Source organism: Leucopleurus acutus (assembly GCF_964270905.1).
Source record: "Leucopleurus acutus genome assembly, chromosome: 3".
In the NCBI taxonomy this organism is placed as follows: domain Eukaryota; kingdom Metazoa; phylum Chordata; class Mammalia; order Artiodactyla; family Delphinidae; genus Leucopleurus; species Leucopleurus acutus.
In genome coordinates this window covers 30,533,387-30,556,265 of record NC_139145.1, presented here as the reverse complement: position 1 = coordinate 30,556,265, position 22,879 = coordinate 30,533,387, and the positions used below count along the sequence as shown (strand labels likewise).

The window sequence follows — 22,879 nt, the reverse complement described above, 5'->3', positions numbered from 1 at the left end:
ACCAGCAGGTCTTTGATCCAACTGCCAGGACACAGGCACAGAATCACTGTCCTCGGTGCAGTGGACAGTGGCACAGCAGGAAAGAAGTTTGAGTCAGTTGAGTGGGGACAGGAAAAGGAGACCTATCACTGGTTGGCCTTGCATTCTCCTGGGTCCGGGGAAGCCACTGTAACATTCTTGAGCAGGAAATGACTTAACAAAGAGATTTCCCAAAGACCATCCAGGCAGCAGAAGACAGAATGTATTGGAGGGGGGAGAGTGGGAAGGCAGGGGGAGGAGGCATGGTGACACAAGTGAGGAACAGCCCAGGGACCCATCCAGCCCCTGGTGGCCCGAGCAGTGATGTGGTGTGGATGGGGCTACTTCTGCGCTGCCAGGATGGAGAGGGACTGGTTGATCTTCACCATGGCGATAACGAGGAGGCCACCGGTCAGCAGGAAGGTGGGCCAGAAGAGGGAGAAGAGGAGGGTCTGGGGACCGTAGAGGCGCTGATACAGGACACTCGTCTCATTCTCCCGAGTCGTGGAGAAGCAGTCGAAAACCTGGCGCTCGTGGAGTTTGGCTCTAACCTTCTCCACATCGGCCCGGGCCATCTGGTAGTTGTCCAGGCTGCCTGGGATGTAGGAGCACTGTAGGGAGAAGCGAGAGCACCCATGGGATTGGAAATCCCTCTTTCTTAGGGCCTGGCATGGAATAAAGAAAAGCGTCAGCTTTGGAGTCAGGCCCCTGGGTGGGAGTTAAGACTGTCCAAAGCTTGGCAGGCTGCACATTGCGTGCTTCTAGAAGGTGTGTACACAGTGTCGTCTGGGAGGGTGGTGGCCTTGGAGCTGCTCAGGGTACACGCTGCACACCTGGAGATAGCAGCCCCAGCTGGAGCCCTGGCTCTGCTCCCATTGGCTTCAGAACCTTAGGCAAATTGCTTACCATTCTGAGCCTTGATGTCTTCATCACTTAAATGGGTTAATAGCAATACCTTTTTCAAAGGAGTTTATTAAAGAACTTCAAACTTATCTGTCTAAGGAGACCAATGGGGGACACAGGCTGAGTGGGCTCTATATTTCGATTCAGGGCAGAAGTCATACGCTTAATTGCCTACAAAGCGCAGGCAGGTAACGTCCACAGGTGAAGTAGGGGAGGGAATAGGATGACAGGTGCCAGCTGACACTCGGTGTCAGGGGATGGGTGGTCCTGGTGAGGTGGAGAGAGCCAGCTGCGTCTAGACTGGCAGGCATCACTCCATCTGGACAACTGATGCCATGCCATCCAGAAGACCTACTGTAGCCAGACCTCCAATATTTGTAGAGAAGCCAGAAAACCAGATTTTAATGTGAACTCTCACAATTTTAAAATATTGGCGAAAATTTGAATTGAAAACCCTTTGAGGTCTAACCTTGTGTGAGTCGAGCAAAAGATGTCGGCCAGCTGGTACCTGACACCGAGATTCAAAGGAAAGAGAGCATGCATTTAAAAGAGATTTGTGCAGGCAGAGCCTGGGACACGTTTAATTCTGACACTGATCCTTGTGATTAGGAAGCTTCCGGCCTGGGCAGATGAGGTCCAGATGGAAAGTTCCGCAGAGAAGGCACAAAGTGGAGACCCTGGTTTTATCCCTCTTCCGCGCTAGGAGGTCTGAATGTTGCTTACGTGAGCCTCCGGCAGATGTTCTGCGAGGGTGGTCCCCCGCACGGGCTCCGCAGCAGACTACCTGGAAGGCTGGTCATAAGCACAGGCTCCCTCCTCACTCTGAACGGCTGAGGGTGGGGTTCAGCCTTAGGGTGATTCCTCCATGCACTAAAGTTCGAGGACCACTGTCCTCGTCCAATCACGTCCCAGATCAAAACGAGTGACAGTGTTGCGCCAGCTGCTCCCCAGGCCTGGGTTGCTCCCTGTATTTAAATGAGGTCCTGCCCCAAAGCTGCCTGCCCTGACAGCGTTCAGTCCAGCAGTACAGAGAATGGTTGCATCACAGCTCTGACAGCCTGGGAAGTGGGAGAGCTGCATCCAGAGGCAGATTCACGTCCCCAGCCAGTCAGGGAGCAGCTGAGGCTGGGGAGAAGCCGGCTCCTGAGGAATCTGGCACTCAGATTTGTTGGGTACGATAGGGTCCCAGTAGCAGGTGGATCCAGAATCATGAGCTCAGAGGGCCTAGTCCTATCTCCCCGAAGTCTCTGACTGTGACCTTGGGTAACCTAGCCCACGGAGCAAAGGTGTGGCGATGGAACCAGACGGGCCTGAGTTCAACTACAAGTTCCAAGTTGTGTGACCTTGGCAAATGTCTCAACCTCGCTGAGCCTTGTAGATTGGGTTTGTGAGGGTGCCTGCCTAGCAGAATTGTCATGGCGGTTAACCAAGATGATGCACGTTAAGCGCTTAGCGCAGAGCCCAGGACATATTACGTGCTCAATAAATGGAAGATGCTGTTAATAATAATATTGCGACTTAACTATGAAATTGAAACAATACTCCTTCTTTCCCTTAAGGAGGGGCCTATGGGCAAGCTCCAAAGTGGGAACTTGTGCCCATCCTGGGGTCCCACTGTATTCTTTGCCAGTTTGGGATTACTCTAGATCCTTAATGTTCTCTAGACACTGGACAGGAGTTTACTCTGCAGAGCCAACCTCAGAGGCCTGGGGCCCACTTGCATCCTCTCTCCCCTGCCCTGGGTCCAGCTAACCATGAGTTGTCTAAAGGATCTTAAATGATCTAGCCTCTCCCCCAAGTCCTGCAGTGTCACTGTTTTCAGCGTAGACCGTGGGAAGGGGCTTAGAATCCCCCCAGGCTAAGTCTCATGGAAGAATCCAAGAGTGGGCTGGCAACACCCTTCCTCATAGCAGGGGTTGGGGGAGACAGCCTTGGCAGGCCTTTCACATGTGATTCCAGAAGACACCCAGCTGGCCTGGAACACTGGCTCCTTGCATGGCAAGGAGCTGAACAAAGGTGGGAGGAACAGCTGGGGCAGCAACCCAGCTGTTTGGCAAAACCGTGAAGGCCACTTCCGCTGTCACGCCAGAGTGGCAACCTGCCATTGGCACACTCCTGGTGGTGCCTGGATGCTATGGGCTAAAAGATAGAATATCCAGTGGCTGCCAGAGCTGTCCTTCCAAGGCCAGACAGAGGCATGTCTGACAGGCTGCTGACAGCCCATTAGGGAGAAGATCTGGCCTTTCGCTCCTCTGGCAGCCTCAGGACCGGGGTGGCAGCCTGCAAACCAGCCTGTTCCCAGCCCCCATTGCACGAGTGATCACTTCTGCTTGTCTTTGAAAATGTGCTTCTTGATCCTTGAATAAATCAGGGGCCCCTGGATGCCAAAGAAGAGGCAGGGGTCATGGGAGGAGCTGATTCAGGTGGGTTTGGAGGCTCTAGCTCCATCTGGCATGGCCGAGTCATGCTAGTGATGACAGAACAAGTCAGGCCACCTGGCACTGCCCGGACCCACGTCTCCATGACCCCCTAGCACTGTCAACGATCCCACTGTCCCCCCAGGCACCCTTCCCCTTCCCATCCCATCAGCTGCCAACTTCTGGCAGCATCCATCCCTGCCCGAGCTGTCCCAGGTGTTTGCTGTGGCCCTCACCTCCCTCGCCAGTAACTGAACCCCACAGCCCTCCACATCACTCTGATCATGCTGCCAGGACCCCAAATCCTTTAAAGACTCCCAGCTGCTCACAGCAGTAATTCCCAAGGAATCTTGGAATCACCTGAAGAGCCCAGAGATTCTGCATCCGTGGGTCTGGTGTGGGACCCTGGTTCTAAGTCCCCCAGATGGATCTAACCCACAGACAGAGGTGAGGAACCCCAGCTTCCCTGATCACATTTTAATTCCACAGTTTGGTAGTCCTTGGCAGGGAAGACAGGCACACAGCTTATACAGCGCCAGAATATCATTAGTCTTTCCCTTCTTTACGGTTTGCTTGAATTTAAATCCCTGGTAATCAGTAGAACCTTCCCCCAGGAAATGGTGGAGTCTATTAGGAGTTGCAAATGACTTTACTCCCTGTTACAGCCAGCACCACGAGCATTATTTGGTCTGAGGTTTTTCCAGGCAAAGCTCTGGCCTTTTGATGCATATGCAAAGGAACTTCATGTGTTCCCAGCCCAGGTTGATGAGAGACCAGCCCTGGTGGAATCAGAGTCTCTTTCAAACTGTGTACCCAGTACATTAACCCCGAGCCCAGATGGCCGCCTTGGCATTTGCTCTACGTATTTGCAGGGCTACACGGGGAAGACTAACCTGCACATCTCATATGGTTGAACCAGTGTGTTTTTCTGTAAAATGGCAATTGTGGATAAGCTTAACCCTTCCTCCATCTTTCCTTCCCAGTTTCCTTCCTTATGCTGAACTGTTAAAGCTCAAAAAAAAAAAAAAAAAAAATCCTGATTGAATATGAATGCCTAATCCCATTCTCTGTAAAATGGTTCCTTCACGTGCTTCCCTAACTGTGCTGGGTCAGGGAATGCTGGAATTCAACCTCCCCTCCTTCTCTCCTACTGTGTTGTGTTTGCTATCACTCTCAGACACCCTTGAAGACTGTCCTTTTAGGAAAAAAAAAAAAAAATTCAGGAAAGTGTTTTCTGTAATATTCTTTTAATATGGGGGCTAATTACCTTCTATAACATGTAGCATTCTTCATTAAAGTTCTTCTTCTCTCAAAAAACAAAGAAAAAACTACAAAAAAACCCACCCCAGTTTAATTGTCCACTTTGGTAGTGTGGGGGGCTTCTGAGAACAGACCCTAGGCTACCTCTGAAACATTTTCCCGCTACACCCCATCCTGTGGCATTGTCTGTGCCGGTGTTGGAATCTCTCTCTTACCCGGCCTTCCCTCCTCATGCCTGTTCTCTGCCTCCCCTTGATACGTATGTCCCCCGCCCCGTATTTCTGTGTAACCTGTACCCGCCTGATTTTTAACCCAAATGCCTTTCTGATACCCTCACCTCAATGTGCTAGGAAATGTCACTTCCTCCTTTAATGCCCATAATTTTTTTGGTTTCTCCCTATAGCACTGATCCCTCTCTACTAGGTGTTATTTCACATATGAGCTCTCTCCTCTTGAACCCAAAGCCCCTAACACAGGAAGTGCTCAGCGATGGCTGAATGAAAGAGCAAGGGAATGAGTGAATGAAAATGGGCCAACTTGTGTTTCCTATAGAAAGGGCTACAATGGTGGATTTGGGGTGAGGGGCTGTTGAGAGGCAGTGATGGGTACATCTCCCAAGTGTTGGCCTCCAAAGGTTGCTCCAAACCTGGGCCTCTGGTTTCCTAGAGTTGCAGGGGGGAGTCACAGGAATTACTCTCTGTGGGGTCAGCTCTGGGTCCGGCCTCTCATGTGACTCACTTTACAGGATGAAGCAAGACCATTAACAGCTTCTTTGTTGTGCCTGCTATCCACCCAGCATCGAGCTTGGTACATCGTATACAGTCCCTGACTTCATAACAGCGCTTCAACAGATGTAAAAAGTGAGGCTTAGGGGGGCCGCGCTGGCTGCGCCCACCACACAGCTGGTTGGTGGCAGGTCTGTCTGACTCCAGTGCAGAAGAGCTAAGGCTGTCTGGACCTCATACCAGCTGTGGCCCCTGGTCAAGTGGGTTTATCTTTCCCGGCCTCCGCTCTCCAGAGCGGGGATAGGGAACCAGCTAGGGACAGGCGCACACGCCTGCCAGGGTAAGGGGATGCGTACCTCGCCCCCCCCCGTCAGTACCTGCTGGTTCCGGTCCCGAGTGTCCTCCGTGTGGTACAGCACGGCCCACCGGCCCACGGATGACACGTTGACCCACAGGCACGGGTACTGGGGCACTTTCTTGCCTTCCAGTTGCTCCTGGTCCCTGATGTTGGTCTCAATCAGGTGACACATGGATTCCTGGGTCCACACGCTGGGGAGACGATGCACACACACACACACACACACACATCTCAGAACCCGGATGACACAGACTGCCCAGTGTGAACCCCTTTAGAGAGACCCAGGGCCGAGACCCTCAGCATCTGGCACTAAAGGAGCGTGACCCCAGATTTGGGCCCAGGGGAGGAATCGTAGAATCTAAATATCAACGCTTTTGGGCCTTTTGGACAACATCTGCATAAGTGGTTCCAGCCCTGGCTGCTCACCCAATACCCTGGAGAGCTTGTAAAGACTGTCGTGGCCAAACCACACCCCAGAACAAGTGAATCAGAATTTCTAAGGTAGGTGGGCTCCAGGCCCTGGTGTGTTTTTGTTCGTTTGTTTGTTTGTTTTGGGTTTTTTTGCGGTACGCGGGCCTCTCACTGTTGTGGCCTCTCCAGTTGCGGAGCACAGGCTCCGGACGCGCAGGCTCAGCGGCCCTGGCTCACGGGCCCAGCCGCTCCGCAGCATGTGGGATCCTCCCGGACCGGGGCACGAACCCGCGTCCCCCGCATCGGCAGGCGGACTCCCAACCACTGCGCCACCAGGGAAGCCCCCTGGTGTGTTTTTAAAACTCCTCTCAGTGATTCTGATGGGCAGCCCGACCTCAGACACCTTAGCCACATCCATCTTCGTCTTGAAGAGGGTGGCAGAGAAGTTCAGAAAGGTCAAGTGATTCTTCCAAGGCCACACAGCACCTGAAGCCAGGTATGGATGGCTTCAGAATCTGTGCCCTTTTCTTTAAAAAGAGTAGATGAAGGAGAGGCTTGATTTGTTTCCCGAGAGGGGAAGATGCTTAACCCGGAGAAAACGTGTTGGAGGCACATGGCTGCTCTGAGCGGTGCCTTACTCGGTAAGATTCCAGCCTGGAATGGCTCCAGGGCTGTAAAAAGTGGGGCAGGAGCAGGCCCGGAAGAGCATAACAGGCTCATCAACACACCAGTGAATCAATTGTGACTCATTTCCCATTTACCAGGCAGGAGACACATTGCCAGACCGAGGGGGCTGTCAGCAGCTGGAACGCGGCCAGAGGCAAGGGTCTGAGACTTATCCTAAGATCAGGCTGAGAGAACTGAGCATATTTGTTCCCATTAGAACATGGATCAGGGACTTCACAGCCTTTCCTTTAAAAGCTCAAGTGGTTGACATGTCAGGCAGCAAAGGCATGGGACATTCTCTGAGATTCCAGAGCAGAGCTCCAGGGGAACAGTTTTTGGCTCAGTGTAGACACTCCCTACTTAACAGAAAGGCCCCCAAATGAAATGGTGTATACAGTTGAGGTAGTGAGCTCCCCATCACTTGAGATATTCAACAGGAAGATAGATGCCCACTTGACTCAGAGGTTTGTGAAAGAGAACCAAAATGCAGATGAGCTACAAAATTCTGTGACTCTCTGATTCCTCCTGGGATCAGACTCACACTGGGGCATTTGCTCTGATCTTTGGCTGTTTCTTTCTTTCTTTTTATTTTTTTATTTTTATTTTTGGCTGCGTCAGGTCATAGTTGTGGCATGCGGGCTTCTCTCTAGTTGAGACACGTGGCATTCCCTCTAGTTGTGGTGCGTGGGCTTTTCTCTAGTTGTGGCGTGCAGGCTCCAGGGCGCATGGGCTCTGTAGTTTGCGGCACGCAGGCTCAGCAGTTGAGGCATGTGGGCTCAGTAGTTGCAGCGTGAGGGCTTAGTTGCCCTGCCGTATGTGGGATCTCAGTTCCCCGACCAGGGATCAAACCCACGTCCCCTGTACTGGAAGGCAGATTTTAACCATTGGACCACCAGGGAAGAGATGTCGGCCTCCTTGGCTGTTTCTTGCGAGAAGGGCCTCCTGCATCTTTTACGCCCAAGTTCCAGAATTCCAGACGTGCAGGGCCCAGTCCGGCCTACCCTCCCTGCACTTGAACCCTTGACCCTAAGAATGAGGATTGTCCAGACCTTCCTGCCTGGTGTGAGGGTCAAGGGGAAGGGTAAGAAGAAGCCTGGGGTTCCTTGCAGACCAGACCCTTAGGGGAGAGGCCGGAGGATGGGGCCAGCCCGGGAGGGTTCCGTACCTTTTCTGGTAGAGGGGCAGCATGGTCGTGCCAAGGATGTAGTAAGTGATGACGGCGCACAACACCATGGCCACACCCAGGCAAAGGGCTCGGGTCTCTCCCCGCTTCTGAGCCATCACCAACTTCTTCCCCATGTCCACAAGGGACAGCAGTCATTTCTAGGACCACAGAAGAAAACAGATGTGAGATCAGCACAGGTGATAGGTAAACCACAGAAGGGAGGACAGGTGAGAGAAGAAGGTGCTCAAATATCAACATCATCTTTACTTTTATATGGAGCTTGGCAACCTCAGAGGGTTCTTTGGACCCCATGTAAGCCTCCCCCCAGCTCTGAGAGGCAAGTACTATCATCCCCATTCTACAGATGAAGGACCTGTGGCTCAGAGAGGTAAAGTGACCGGCCCAAGGTCACATAGTGTGTGACAGGCTCAGTAGTGGCCCCCAAGGTACACATGTTCTCAGCCCCAGGATCTGTGACCGTTACTTTACATGGCAAAGATTTTAAATTAAGGATCTTGAGATGGGGAGATTATCCTAGACTATCCATGTAGACCTAAATGTAATTGCAAGAATCCTTACAGGAAGGAGGTGGAGGGAGATTAGACACAAAAGACCAGAGGGCGCTATGACCAGGGCGACTGAGATTGGAGTGATGTGGCCACGTGCCAGGGAGTGCGGGCAGCCACCAGAAGCTGGAAGAGGCAAGGAATTACGTATTGTCCCCTACAGTCTCTGAAGGAAATACAGCCCCGATGACACCTTGACTTAGCCTGGCCAACATCTTGCTGATTTTAAACTTCTGGCTTCCGGAACTGTGTGTAAGTAAATTTCTGTTGTTTGGGGCCACCAAGTTTGTGGTACTTTGTTACAGCACTGATAGGAAGCTAATACTGGAGATAAACTAATATCCTCCCTGCAGAAGTGGACCATCTGTGCTCTTTCTCCTAGGATACTTGTCTCAGAACAGCTTGGAGCATTTCACAGTTCTACCAAAACAGTCCCACAGCAGGGCCGGCTGGGCGTGGGCAGCACGCAGAGAAGGGGTAGCAGGGCCCCCAGAGGGCAGCCACAGGCATTGGGGTGGCAGGAGGTGTCTCCATTACTGGGATCCTGTAAGAGCCTCCTCCTTGCTCCAAGCAAGGGCAGGAGGCATTATGTGGCCTCAGCAACTGCTCTCTTATACGGGGACTTGAGCCACCCTGGGCCAAAGCAGATTGCACGGGAGTGACGGGCATCTTCCTCCCTTCCCCCTTCTTGGGCCAGAAGCCCCTCGTTTTTCTTCTGGGAATCTGCTTCTCCCCCGGGCAAGCAGGGCCCCTCCCTCCCCTGCTGGGCGCCCTGAACACCCTCCAGCAGTGTCACTCTTGCCACCCGTGTGCCGCCTGGAGCCAGAGGTGCCTGGCTTCTGTCCTTGTATGGATTTCCCATCCCTCTGTGCATTGCCTCACAGCCTGTGGTAAATTCCTTTGCTGGGGTTTTGTCTGTTGTTGAAGGTAGCAGTTCTACCAAGGATGCAGGGGCCGTGGGGCCTTTCTCTGTAATCCCTGTTGTAGGGGAAATTTTAGCCAGATATCAGGAAGGAATTTATTTTCCCCACCAGGTCCCTAAAGTAATAAACCTAATATTTTTATGAATTAGTGAGTATCCAGGAGATAGGCATTATTAGTCCAAAGGAATTTTCAGCAAAGTGCTTCATTTTCTACTCAGGCTTCTCTCCTAACTATTGGACTGTTTCAAGTGTCCAATCAGAGATGCTTGACCCCCTTTCCTCCCCACTCCAGCTGTTCCCCCTCCCCTAGTGTCCTACAGAGGGGATTCCAGCGTCAGATACCAAGGTTACAGCCCTGTCACTCCCTCCAAGATGATTGACTCCCTCACCCAATGATGACTTTTCCTTCCACATTTGGGGCACTGAGAAGTGGGGTTTCCCTACATTCTAACAGACATTACGAACTCACAAGGGAAAAAATGTTCCCCTGACAAAGAAAGATGTTCTGTTCAATTCGCTTCCGTCCTATTACTTCTGTCCTTCTGTCTCTGCGTCTTGTGGGAGTGGGACAGTCCACATCACTGTTTACCTGGGGCCAGTTTAACAAGCCCGTCCACGTTTTTGCAGGTAAAGGAACACAGCCACCTGAGGATGGGCTAAAAGCCCACGTGGCCTGCTTCCCCAGGACTGTCTATGGTCACTGGTGCCTGGTCCCAGCCCCAGGACTGTGGAACACAAGTCTCTGGGGCCAAGAAGGAATCTTGCCTTGGAGGGAGGACCTAGGCCGAGCGCTCACAACAAAACCAGTCCTTTCCTGGGAGAGTCGGCGCATCCTTGAAGCGGGGAGGCCTGCCCTGCCTTCCTGGCTAATCAGCCCCCAGGGGCACTGGCCCTTCTGCTGCACAGCTTCTTATATCCTCCCAGCCCCTGGGCACTCCCGAGGCTGGGGAAGGCAGGACCCTGTGCTACCGGGTCTGAGAACTCAGGAGGAAAAGAGATGGGAGGCTCCCTGTCAGAGAACAGTCTGGAATCTGCCATTCGTTCAGATCCCACCTGTCTGCAATGCTCTGGTGAGACTGTGGCCCGCACTGAAGGAGTAGGCTTCAGAGTTTTGATAAATCCTCGTAAGACCACGCAGGATAAAAGAATGGGGAGATGATATGGATGCAGTTATGGTCATAGGATACAACAACCACAGTGAGAGCCTTTAGACAGGAGGAAGGTTGGGAGCTGCTGACATCCCCTGAGGTCTGGACAAGAAGAAATGGGTTGCAGCTGTAAAAGGAGGGATTTCAGTTAGACTCTAAGAAGACGATCTCAGTTTTGAGAATTGCTAAATACCTCTGGACTTTGGGGATATAGCTTCCCATTTAGAAAAGTCACTAGAGGTCTGGGGTGGATTTAGGAAGGATGAAGAAAGGCCAAGCAAGACAGAATTTTGGAGGGTCCTGTGTGACCTGGTATTTGGGTTGACCTCCTTTTCCTGAAGAGGACAGGGCATAGAGGACAGTGTTTAAGGGTCTGGTGGAGTGAGGGACAGGGGGTGTTTTGAGGTCATCAGACATGGGATCAAATCCTGGCTTTGCTACTTAGCAACCTTGTGACTGTAAAACGAGTATGATAGTACCTGCTTCCGAGAGTTCTGACAAAGAGCAAAGGATGTATCGAACGTCATATTTATCACAGTGCCTGGCCCAACGCAAGCCCTCGATAAATATTAACTCTTACTATTAACAAAGAAAACCCTGAAGGTTTGGATCAGAAGTCCCCAGTGCTCCTGTTGGGCCTGTTTCTGTCCTACCCCCTCCCCTGGTGACAAGTGCCAGGACTGGTCTTGATCTCCAGGCTGCTGCCCTCTGGCTGCTCTGGGAGCTGAGACCTGAGGGCCAGAGCACTGAGTTACTACAGTGACTGGGCCATGGAGCGCCCACCCTTACCCTTGGCCCCCCGAAGGCCACCAGACCATGGGTCCAGCAGTTTTAGTCCCGAGTGACACAACATCAACTCCTCTGGAGCCCAGAATCCTGATGGACAGCCCGTCGAGGGAGGGAGCTCCCACTGCCAGCCTCCCTCCACGAAGATCTCCCCTCCAGCCCCAGTCTCTGGAGAAACCACTTCCCCAGTGCCCTTGAACTTGGTACTCACAGTCTCCCTGGTGCCCTGTGAGTCTTCGGCAGACACTTTTCTGCCTGGCCCCCAGCCCCCACCCCAAAAGAGGCCGCCTGAGCTCCAGCAGGAAGTTTGGGCTCCCAGTCCGTCTCTGGGGAAGTGGCCTTTGGTTCCCATCTGAGACGAGCCTCCATGCCCAAACATGGTCAAGTCTGAGCACACAGCCCCAGGACACAAACTCGGGAGAGCAGGTACCCAGCCCAGAGGAGGGCAGCTGTTACCCAGGCCCCTGCACCTGCAGTTCCCAGAGTCTAGTGGAAAACAGATTTCGCAAAACAGACAGCAAAACTGAGAAGTCAGGAAAGACCATCTGGGTATATTTGGAGACATTTCTTCTTCACTCAGTCCCTTCTCTGAGCTGGCAGAGAAGCCAGGAATAGAAAATGAGTTTCTTTTTGTTGATATGGGGGAGGGAGGAGGAGTTGAAGCTCTGAGGGGTTGGGCTCGTCAGCCGCTGAGGGGCTGGCATTTCCCCGCTAGAGCAACCGAAAACCCTTAGCCTTTGGCATTTGTGTGCTGTGTGACCCTGGGCGGGTCACAGCACCTCTCTGAACCTCAATTTTCCCATCTGTGCTCTTGGGATTTACAAATCTTACTTTGTTCAGGGTAGTGATGAGGGTTAGAGATGGTGGAGATTTGGGGCAGGGGAAAAGAAACTCACCTTTTAAAGACCAACCAAGCAGAAGCTGGGAGCAGTGAGAGATGGACCGCTGCTTCCAGCCAGCCATGTCCAGGAATAGCCTTCTTGGCCCTATGGCCTCCCAGAGACTGTTAAACTGTGCATTTTGGGCTCATGGGCAGAGACGTGTTCCCATCAATAGGAAAGACAAGCAGCAGCGTCTGCAGGGAAAACCATGCTTCCCTCCGCTTCCTGTAAGGATTAAAAAGCAGCGACAAAAACAAACCCCATGTATTGGGCCTCCCCTAAGTATCAGGCATGATGCGGGTGGTTAGCATGCCTCTGCCCCACACTTTACTCGAAGAAACTGAATCTCAGGCTCAGAGGCCTTAAGTTACTGGTCCACGGTTACCCTGCTCTAAGGGCAGGAGCCGGATTCAAAGCTGGCCCTTCAGGATTGCAGAGCCGGGGCTCGCTCTGCTGAGACTGGTGTTTCTCTAAAATAGAAAAGCTCACCTGCCTATAAAAAGACACCTGCCACCTGAGGTTCTGGCGGTCACCTGAGTACCCCCAGCTCCTGGGGAGGTGAGCACAGCCCAGCCATGCCTGCTGAATGTGTTCTAGCCCTTCCCTCACTCCTGCCTCAGCTGCTGAGGCAGCCAGCCCGGCAGGCCATGAAATGAGAGCGATGTTCAGGCCGCTACATACTCTCCAGCACGTAGTTCCCTTCCACGGCCCCTTTCCTAATGGAATCCTATGAACAGTAGAGTAAATCGTCTATGTAACAGACATCATAGCAAAGGGGGTCTCTTAAGGCCTCAGACCTTACAGATACTGCATTGTCAAAGAAGGACATAGGGCCTGGAACGCATCCCCAGAGGAATGATTTTCCAAGAAGGTCCTTGGCCCACCCCCCCGACCCCCACCCCCACCCCCGGGAGCCAGAAGATTCCCGCCCATGAACTCATGCAAAAATGCTGGTCCTTCCTTCTGCCCCCTGGGGGAGAGACACACAGTACAACAGGTGGCCTTTCGTATGACTAAAGGGTTACATTTAACCAACTAAATGAGGTATTAAGGGTTATACATTTGGAATTTATAAACAAACACTAGCATTCTTCCCAAGGTACTTTCCCCCCTGGAAGATAGGAACAGGCAGGGAAGGAGGGTGCGATCCTTCTGCTGCATCAAAGCTAACCCCTGCCAGAAGGCTTTGACATACTCGCTCTTCACGGTATGCGGGTGGAAACCCTGGTCCCTGGTTGGCTGTGGGGTTTGTGTGGGACAGATGATTGTATGTGGAAGGCAAGGAAATAATGATGCTACAGCAGTGAAGACTGGTACTTTGCACTGGCACAAAGGATAAGAGATCACAAAATCACTTCCCCAACTTCAACCTTCCAACAACCTCATAAGGTAATAAGCACTGCAGGCTCACAGTCATCCATTCAGGTAGAGAATTTTCTACCTATTTTATAGAGGGGGCTCACTGAGGTTCAGAGACGTTAAATACACTGCCCAAGGCAGGTTACTTTGCCTCTCTGCGCTTCAGTTTGTCCATCTCTAGAGTGGAGATACGTATAGGTAGCCCCTCAGTGTTTTTTGAGGAATAAGAGATCATCTGAGCTACCTGACACATAATGTGGCAGATTGCATTTTCCCAGGATGGCTACACCAACACACATCCCATCCCATGTGCTCTTCTTTCATTGTGACATCGACATTCCTCCATCAAGAGGGGGCATCTTTGTCCCCTCCCCCTCAGCCTGGCAGAGCGTTGTAACTGTCTTGCAGATAGCATGTGGCGGAAGTGACACTGTGATTCCCAAGGCTAAGTCGTAAACCGTGGTACAGCTTTCACTGGGCACTCTCTCGCCGGACACTGTCCGTATTGTGAAGAAGCCAAGAGGCCCCATGTAGGTGTTCCACCTGACAACCCCAGCTCAGTTCTCTCCCAGTCAGCAAACAGCACCTCCCAGGTATATAAGTGAAGGAGCCTGCAGATGACTCCAGGCCCCAGCCTTCAAGTCCCCCAGCTGAGGCCTCAGACATCAGCCACCATTCTGCACCCTCGATGAATTCCCCATCCACAAAACATATGAGCAAATTAAGTGGTTGTTTTATGCCCTTATGTTCTGGGGGGGATTTGTTATGCAGCCATAGTAACGGGAACATGCTGTAAGTGATTTGGAAGGGGAACTGTTATTGTTGCTGGTGACAGTGGTAGTACAGAACCAGGATTAAAAAGCCTGAGATTGCTGTATGACATGTGATGGGGGAGCTTTAGAAATGCTCTGTATAGTCTTCTATCAGGTTGTTCACTGCTGCACAAAAGGAATAGAAGGGCAGTGATATAGGAGGGCATTTTCATTTATCAAGCATCTACTTGTGCCAGGGCGTGATTCATATATATATGCAAATACACATATACATGCATATGTGTGCGCATACATATACACACAAACACACATATGCATACACACATGCATACTACACATATGCATACGTACGTGTGTGTGCGCATATGCGCCGGTACGTGTGTACACATGTACTTGCATGTGTGCATTCATGCGCATATACACACGTATGCATACACATAATGCAAACACATCCATGTGTGTATGCACATATACATGTACACATATACATGTACCTATATCTGTGTACATATGTATGCATGTGTGTGCATACACATGTGCATATACTATGCAATGCACATATATACATATCCACATGCATACACACATGTGCATATACAAACACATATGCATATGCAGATAGACATAGACACACTCACACGTACACATGCATATACATATACACATGTATGCGTACACATACACAAATACATACACACATACGTTCCTCTGGGCAGTCCTCACAAGAGGTCTTCTTGTTTCAGTTATTTGCCCAAGGTCACTCCCCTGGCATGTGATGTGATGGAGCCGGATGTGCACCTGTGCTTGCTGGCTCCGCAGCCCATCCTTGTCCCTCCATGACTCCCCCAGATGCTGTTTTCGAGAGGACCAGCGTTTCTTTATGACGTCTGCTTCAGCTGCTTTACACACCCCCTCTACTCGGTCTATAGCCCTTTCTGGATTGTGTACCCACTTACTTATGTAAACCCTTTGAATCAACGTCTATTCTGTGTGGCCACTTGGGATGAGAAGTCCCATAAATCAAACTGGCAACCCGTGTCCTGAGCCCCTGCTGAGGGTGTGTCACTGGCTGAGTGCTGCCGGGGGGAGGGTGTGAGTAGCTCTCAGCCCTAGATAAGCCTTTCGCTCACAGACATTTGAGGGCCTGCTGTGCAGAGGCTGTGAATCTGTCACTGTGCTGACCTGTGGGCCAGATGTGGCTCCTTCCCTGCAGGGGAGCGAGGATGGATTTTTAACACTGCGAAAAGTCACAACAGATAAGATAAAATAACATGTTTTAAGGGAGAGAGAGTAATGAGCAGAAAAAATCACAACAAAAGATTTTTCAATAGAGTTGAGAGGACAAAGTATCAATACAAAAACAGACAATGAAATGCCAATATTCGAATCAAATGACAAGGCGAGCCCTGCCGCCGGGGAGCAGGACAGGCTCTCTCCCTGTGAGCGAAGGGCTACCTAGCTCCTTTTTCCTGACTCTTCTAGCCACTTTTTCCCCTCGCTGCATTTTTCTTACTTAACGACAAGGCATTTTAGCCTGCTGTATTGTAAACATAATTGTAAGCAGCTTGAAGTCCTCTTTGAAACAAGGAGGAACATAGGTCAAGAGCCCTGCAGTCCATCTGTGTAGTAAGGTGAATTTTTTTTTTTATGCCTTTTCCTTTCTGCAAAATCATCTAAGCTCACTGTGGAAAAGGTGGGCAACAGAAAAGGGCAGGAGGAAGATGAAGGCTCAATGATAACCTCGCCACGCCATTCGGAGGGAATTGCTGGTGAGGGGAGAGGGCATGCATCCTTCCAGACACTCATAAAAGGGTGCAGGTGCTCTCTCTCCAGAGAGCATGCACCCTCTGGCCCCAGCTGCTAGCGAGCTCTTCCTTTCCAGCGGGACTCACTCCTGGGGTCCTCACCTCACCTCCTGTGCCCTTAGCCACCCGCCTCAGCTACTGGGCCGGGTCAGTGCTCTGATTTAACCTGCTCAGAGCACTGCGTGCACCGCCTCCACGGCGCTTCCCTTCTGTAATTTTACATTTATTCGCGTGCATTCTCCATTAACAGATCACCCATGGGGATGGAAGCTTCCTGAGATCCGGAGCAAGAGCCGTTCCTGTTCACTGCCACATCTCTAACACCCAAGGAATAAATAGAGAATCTTGGGATTTTGCTGTTGTTTGTTGTTGGCTTGGAAAAAAAAAAAAATCTCTTACTTGAAAAATTTTGTTTACCCTCTTAACCGTGTTTTTAGTGTACGGTTCAGTGGAGGAACTATATTCTCATGGTTGTGCAACTGATCTCTAGAAGTTTTCATCTTGCAGAGTTGAAACGCGGTACCCATTAAACAACTGCCGACTTTCGGCTCCCCCCAGGCCCTGGCAAACATCATTCTACTTTCTGCTTCTGTGAGTCTGACTCCTTTAGATACCTCATATAAATAGAATCATACGGTCATTGTCCTTCTGTGTCTGGCTTATTTCATTTAGCATAATGTCCTCAAGTTTCTTCCATACTGTAGCATTTGCCCAGGGGAAAAAAAATCTTGCTTTTTACTATAACACAGTATTATAATCATTTTCCCATCCCATAAGACATTTGCGGTACGCGGGCCTCTCACTGTTGTGGCCTCTCCCGTTGCGGAGCACAGGCTCTGGACGCGCAGGCTCAGTGGCCATGGCTCACGGGCCCAGCCGCTCCACGGCATGTGGGATCCTCTCGGACCGGGGCACGAACCCGTCCCCTGCATCGGCAGGCGGACTCTCAACCACTGTGCCACCAGGGAAGCCCTCATAAGACATTTTTTAAGGTTGTATAATATTCCACTTTATGGGTAAACCATAATATATTTGATCATGCCATTGTGGGATATTTAAGAATGGTGCTTGTTTGTTGGAACTCAGAGTTGCCCTCTGCTGGTTATCAGACCTATTCCACCCCGACCCTCACCCTCACTGGCATCCGAAGTCATTTTCCCTGAGTTGACAGGTACACAGGAGGTTGGATCTATAAAGACAGAGTTTAGGAATCTGAACCTGGGGATAGAGATGAGAGAACCATAGAAGTGGAAGATGGCAGCAGGTTGTCAGTTTCCTAGCCCTGCCCCAGCCTGATTTAAGACTGAGGGGGAGGGGAAGGGGAGAAAGAGAGAGAGAGAGAGAGAGAAAGAGAGGTAGGTAGATGTAGGCAGATGGAGCTCTTTTCATGCCATAGTTTGTGGGACTCAGACTCTAGGGTGATAAGAACAGAGGGCTCAGAGTGACGCTGTGGCCCTGGGCAGTGTCCCCCTAGAAAGGGAATCTGCATCATTGCTGAAGACAGCTGCAGCAGAAGCAGTGTCCGGACACTACTGCACCAGTCAGAGTCCCCAGAAAAGGCAGGCCCGCTGGTGTGCTGAGCCGTTGTCACCCAGTTGTTAAAACACTGGGAGCTGGTCATCAGCCACGGTGCGAGCATTTATACCACGGAAATCTACAAGCACTGCAAATCAGGACGTTTGTTTTTTGGAGAGCCGGTTTTCCAGCACACCACTTCAGAGGGCACACAAATTGGGAGATTCAAGGAGGTCTTAGGAACTATTGCAAAAGTGTGGGCAGGGTGTAGGGAAGCACAGGGACTAGTGCAGTACCCTGGGGGCTGGTCACGATGAGGGAAGGGGGCTGTGTCAGCATCAGAAACAGAGTCTCCTTGAGAGGGGTACCTCCAGCCTGAGACCCTCAGGGGGCAGCTGGGTAATGAAGAGCTGACCTCACTGTCTGGAGACCTGTCTTCTGATCTTCACAGCCCCACTGACTGAATGTAGTTGGTAGATTCGATGTAGTCCTATGGTCAGCCTCCAGGGCAGAGAACAGTCTGGAGAAGAGTGGGAGCGGGTCTGGGGGTCACACAGGAGGATATGAGTCCATCTCCCCTAGGTGACTTTTGGGTGGGAGAACCAACAAGCAGGTGGGAGCAAAGGGTGCCTAAGTACATGGGGGCGTCCCTGCAACCCCCTAAGAATACCTGTGGGAGTCGGGTGGGACCTCTGAGCTGAAACATTAGTAAATCACAATAAATGCGGCTCATTTGTAGCCTCCAGCGGATGAGAGCCGCACTCAATATTCTTTGCATATAATTTTTGCCCATTTCTGACTATTTCCCTAAAATAAAGACCAGGCCTCCAAGCAACAATCCTAGAGCAACGGATTTCTACATTTTTAAGATTTTGATACTTACGGTATATTTTTTTCTAGAACATTCATACCAATTGATAAATGTGTGTACACAGCCAGCACATGAGAGTGGTTGATTCCACACATCTTCACCAGTACTTGACACTATTAAATTTAGAAATAGTCTCCTTTTAGGAATTCCCTGGTAGTCCCGTGGTTAGGACTCAGCGCTTTCACTGCTGTGGCCTGGGTTCAGTCCCTAGTCAGGGAACTAAGATCCTGCAAGCCGCGTGGCGCAGCGGAAAAAAAAACATAGAAAGAGTTGCCTCTTGGCTAGGTGAAAAATCTTTAGTTCCAGTTTTAATTTGCTTTGGTTAAATTACTAGCAAAGTTAAACAGTTCTTCATATTTTTATTGGAAACAAAAATTTTATTTGTCCCAAATTTCCTTTTTTAAAGATTTAAAAGAAAAGAACCTATGAAAGCAATTAGCACAGCACCAGCACATAGCGAACTCCTGTCCCTGTTGGTTTACAGTTCACTCCTTCCCACAGTCATTGACGTCACATTCATGACTTGTCTACTGTGTGTGGTCAGGGGTGAACAGGATGTCTGGACTCTCCTTTTTTCTGGCAAGATTCAGGGCCTCAATCTGCATCAGCTGCTTTCAGTGACACCTGTCAGGATGGAGTCCAAAGACTGAATGACATGCCCTCACCCACTGCCTTCCACCTCCCTGCATGGTGGGGGGCTTTGAACTGTAAACAGATTATTCCCACTCGTTTGCTGAGTCATAGAATGTCAGCCCTCCAAGGGCCCTCAGAGACCATCTAGGTCATCAGCTATCTGCATGTGTAAGGTTTTCCATTTACAAATTAACAGAGGCAAGTTTTAGAGAATCTGATAAATATAGAAAGGTGAAAAGGAGAAGCAATGAAGGCCCAGCATCTTGAAGAAAATACTTTCAAAATATTGGTGGATTCTATTCTACAGATAGATGCGAATGCTTTCTAAAAGTCAATTTAGGAATACACTGTATAATTTTAAATAAGTTCTTTTTTTAAATAGAAACACTTTCCCTTTTAGGTAATATTTTACAAAATGATGTGGCATGTCTATAATAGTTCATCATACAGATATGCCATAAAGTGTTGATTTTCTTATTAGGAGAAATCTAGGCTAATTTCAAGTCTTTGTTGTTATTAGCTATTCTCTAATGATGATCTTTGAACTTTAATCTTTGCTCACTTCTCTGATTCTTCCAAAAAATTTCTAAAAGCAGGGATCGGGGTCAAAGAATATTATGCTTTGAAAGCCCTTCTCTTTTCCTGGAAGTGTAGGATCCTATAAGATACGAACTTCCCTTCTATTGATAAGCCATATGAACTCAGAGAGGGGAAGTGACTTACCCAAAGCCACACAGCTTTGATGGAGCAGGAATTGGAACTAAGGTCTTTCTCTACAGCCTCTGGTAAATATCAGAACCTAGCCTGGAGCCCATAACTCCTGACTCCCAGGCCATGTGCTTGCCTTACTTCTCTGCTGTAGATTATTTCTCTACCCATAAGGAACACTCTCAATTACTGAGCACTAACACGTGTCAGGCACTGAGCTGAGCACTGGAATCTAGTATCTCATTTGATCCTGATCCTATGATGTAAGTACTGTCATTATCCTCATTTTGTAGATGGGGACACTGAGGCAGAGACAGTGTCCGAGACAAGCAGAGACCTACTTGTCTGAGGTCACAGTGCTGGTAACTCACAGAGCCTCCTGGTTAAGCAGGGTGGTCCAGTAGAACTTTCTGTGTTGATGGAAATGTTCTATAAATTTGAGCCATACAATGTGGTAGCCTCTAGTGACATACGGCTATTGTGCACTTGAAAAGTGGCTAAAAAAAAAAAAAAAAAAGAAAAGAAAAGTGGCTCACATGAGTGGGGAACTAAATTTTTAATTTTATTTCATTGTAATGAATTTAAATTTAAATAGCCACATGTGACTGGTGCTACCTTACTGAACAAACATCTCCAGAGTCGTAAGCAGCTGGCCACTCCACTGCCCCTGCATGGCCTTTTCTTTGCTATGTCACATCTGCTTTCAGGAAGGTCCTGTGAAGCGTCTCCCAACCCCTTCTGGACCCCAGCCTCGAGAGGGACTCGGAATGGCCTTCCCGAAGGTCCAGGGACTCACATCCCTTTGCCTGAGGCTGGTTTTTAGTCTGCCCCAGGCAGACGGTCCCAGTAGCTGCTTCCGCAGGCATTTAAAAAGAGATGCTGCAGAGAGAGGCTTTTTAATCGTTTTGGTCACACATTAATGAAAATGTATGTCTGTCATCTTTAAATTGCTCCCACAAAGCTCAAGGTCTACATTTACTCTCAGTGCAAATACGATTATGAGCTTCGTTAGAAACTTCTCTGGGAATTAACAATACAGATTTCAATTGTTCCTGCTCTCTGCAGACACAATCTCCCAGAAGACCAGTCTCTAAGGAGGGAACTGTGGAGGCATTCAAGGGATGATTTTTTTTTTTGTCACCCTTTACTGTCATCATTTACTTTGCGCTGGGCCCTGTGCTAGCCCCTGTGCACACCTCACTGTATTCATTTCCTAGGGTTGTTATAACACATGACCACAAACTGGGCGGGTGGCTTAAAACAACAGAAATTTATTGTCACACAGTTCTGGAGGCTAGAAATCCAAAATCAAGGGGTCAGCAGGACCAAGTTCCCTAGGAAGGCTCTAGGGGAGAATCCATTCCTTGCCTCTTCCAGCTGCTGGTGGCTCCAGGCATTCCTTGGCTTGTGGCTGCATCACTCCAATCTCTGCTTCTGTCTCCACATGACCTTCTCCTCTTCTGTCTGTGTCTTCTACTCTCCTGTTTTATAAAGGCTGTCATCAATGGATTTAGAGCCCACACAGGTAACAGGTAAACCAGGATGACCTCAAGATTCTTAATTTAATTAACACGGGCAAAGACCCTTTCACCTCATAAAGCCACATTCACAGGATTCGGGGATTTGGACATGGATATATCATTGTCGGGCGGGAGCACCATTTAAGCCATTATATTCATTTTATTTAATCTATGTAACAGCCCTGAGAGGGAGGTGAAGTAGCCAGGATAGACTAACTGCTGCAACAACCTCAAGATTTTAATGGCTCTCGCCAATAACATTTCTCACCTTTGGAAAGCCCAATACGTATGCTACTGGTTGTATGGTTCCTTTTCTAGGTAAGTCGACCAAAAAACAATGCAGGAGGCTGAAAATAAGAAAAGAGTTTATTTGGAGTCTTAAGAATTGCAATTCGGGGGGCTTCCCTGGCGGCACAGTGGTTAAGAATCCGTCTGCCAATGCAGGGGACACGGATTCGAGCCCTGGTCTGGGAAGATCCCACATGCCGCGGAGCAACTAAGCCCACGCACCACAACTACTGAGCCCGCGCATCACAACTACCGAAGCCCGCACGCCACGACTACTGAAGGCCACACTCCACAACTACTGAAGCCCGCACGCCTAGAGCCCGTGCTCCGAAACAAAGAGAAGCCACCGCAATGAGAAACCCGCACGCCGGAACGAAGAGTAGCCCCCGCTCGCCGCAACTAGAGGAAGCCCGCGCGCAGCAACAAAGACCCAATGCAGCCAAAAATTAAATAAATTAAAAGAATTGCAATTCGGGAGACACAGATTCTGGTGAAACCGAAAGAATGTTCCAGGGAAGAGAAAGAGTCAAAGGCTTATAAAGACGAAAAGCCACAAGGTTGCTAAAAGTTGCCTCGTGAGAATTGTGATTGACTTTGATTCAAGTCAGGAAATGTCTGTCTTTAAGGAATCACGAGTTAGTTTAGGGTATGAGTCCAATAAGCAGACGGACTTTCACAAGTTACTTTAGGGTAAGAGTTTGGAAAGTATCTTGTTTCTGGCAGATGTTCTGGATGACTTCATTAGGACAATAAGTGGTCAAAAGGTCAGATTCCATCCAGGCTGCTATGTATATAAATCATACTTCCTTAATGGCCTCCTGAATCCACTTTAGAGAGCTCTCTTAGCAATACTGACTCCATTTTTATTTTACTTTTCTACAGCTGGCTGCCAGGGGAGTCAGGCCCCTTACATCTTGTGGCTCCACTGTCTTGTGGCCTTGAGGTCACCTTGGAGTTATCCAGCTGGTAGACTGCAGGGAGGGAGTGGGTACAGAGAGAGAATGTGGATGATTGAATACATGATACTTAACCACCTTGGCCTGGAAGTGACATGCAAGACTTATCCTTACATTCCATTTGTGGAGACTAGTCACATGGTCCAACCCAGCTGCAAGGGAGCCTGGGAAATGTAGTCTTGGATGAGCATCTATGTGTATGCCAGGAATAAGATTGATAACAT

At 49.8% G+C, this 22,879-nt stretch overlaps 2 protein-coding genes across 3 annotated transcripts in view; one reads left to right on the top strand and one right to left on the bottom strand.

Moving 5' to 3' along the window:
• The window catches only part of KCNIP1 (potassium voltage-gated channel interacting protein 1), a gene marked incomplete at both ends in the record, with an annotated part of 357,573 nt that overhangs the window by 19,878 nt on the left and 314,816 nt on the right, over positions 1 to 22,879 (top strand). The window lies entirely within an intron of this gene.
• KCNMB1 (potassium calcium-activated channel subfamily M regulatory beta subunit 1) lies at positions 360 to 8,057 on the bottom strand (the record flags this gene model as incomplete). The annotated part of the gene is made up of 3 exons (XM_082835809.1): positions 360 to 629; positions 5,701 to 5,872; positions 7,924 to 8,057. The coding sequence occupies 3 exons, from the start codon at positions 8,055 to 8,057 to the stop codon at positions 360 to 362; spliced, it is 576 nt and encodes a 191-aa protein (XP_082691935.1).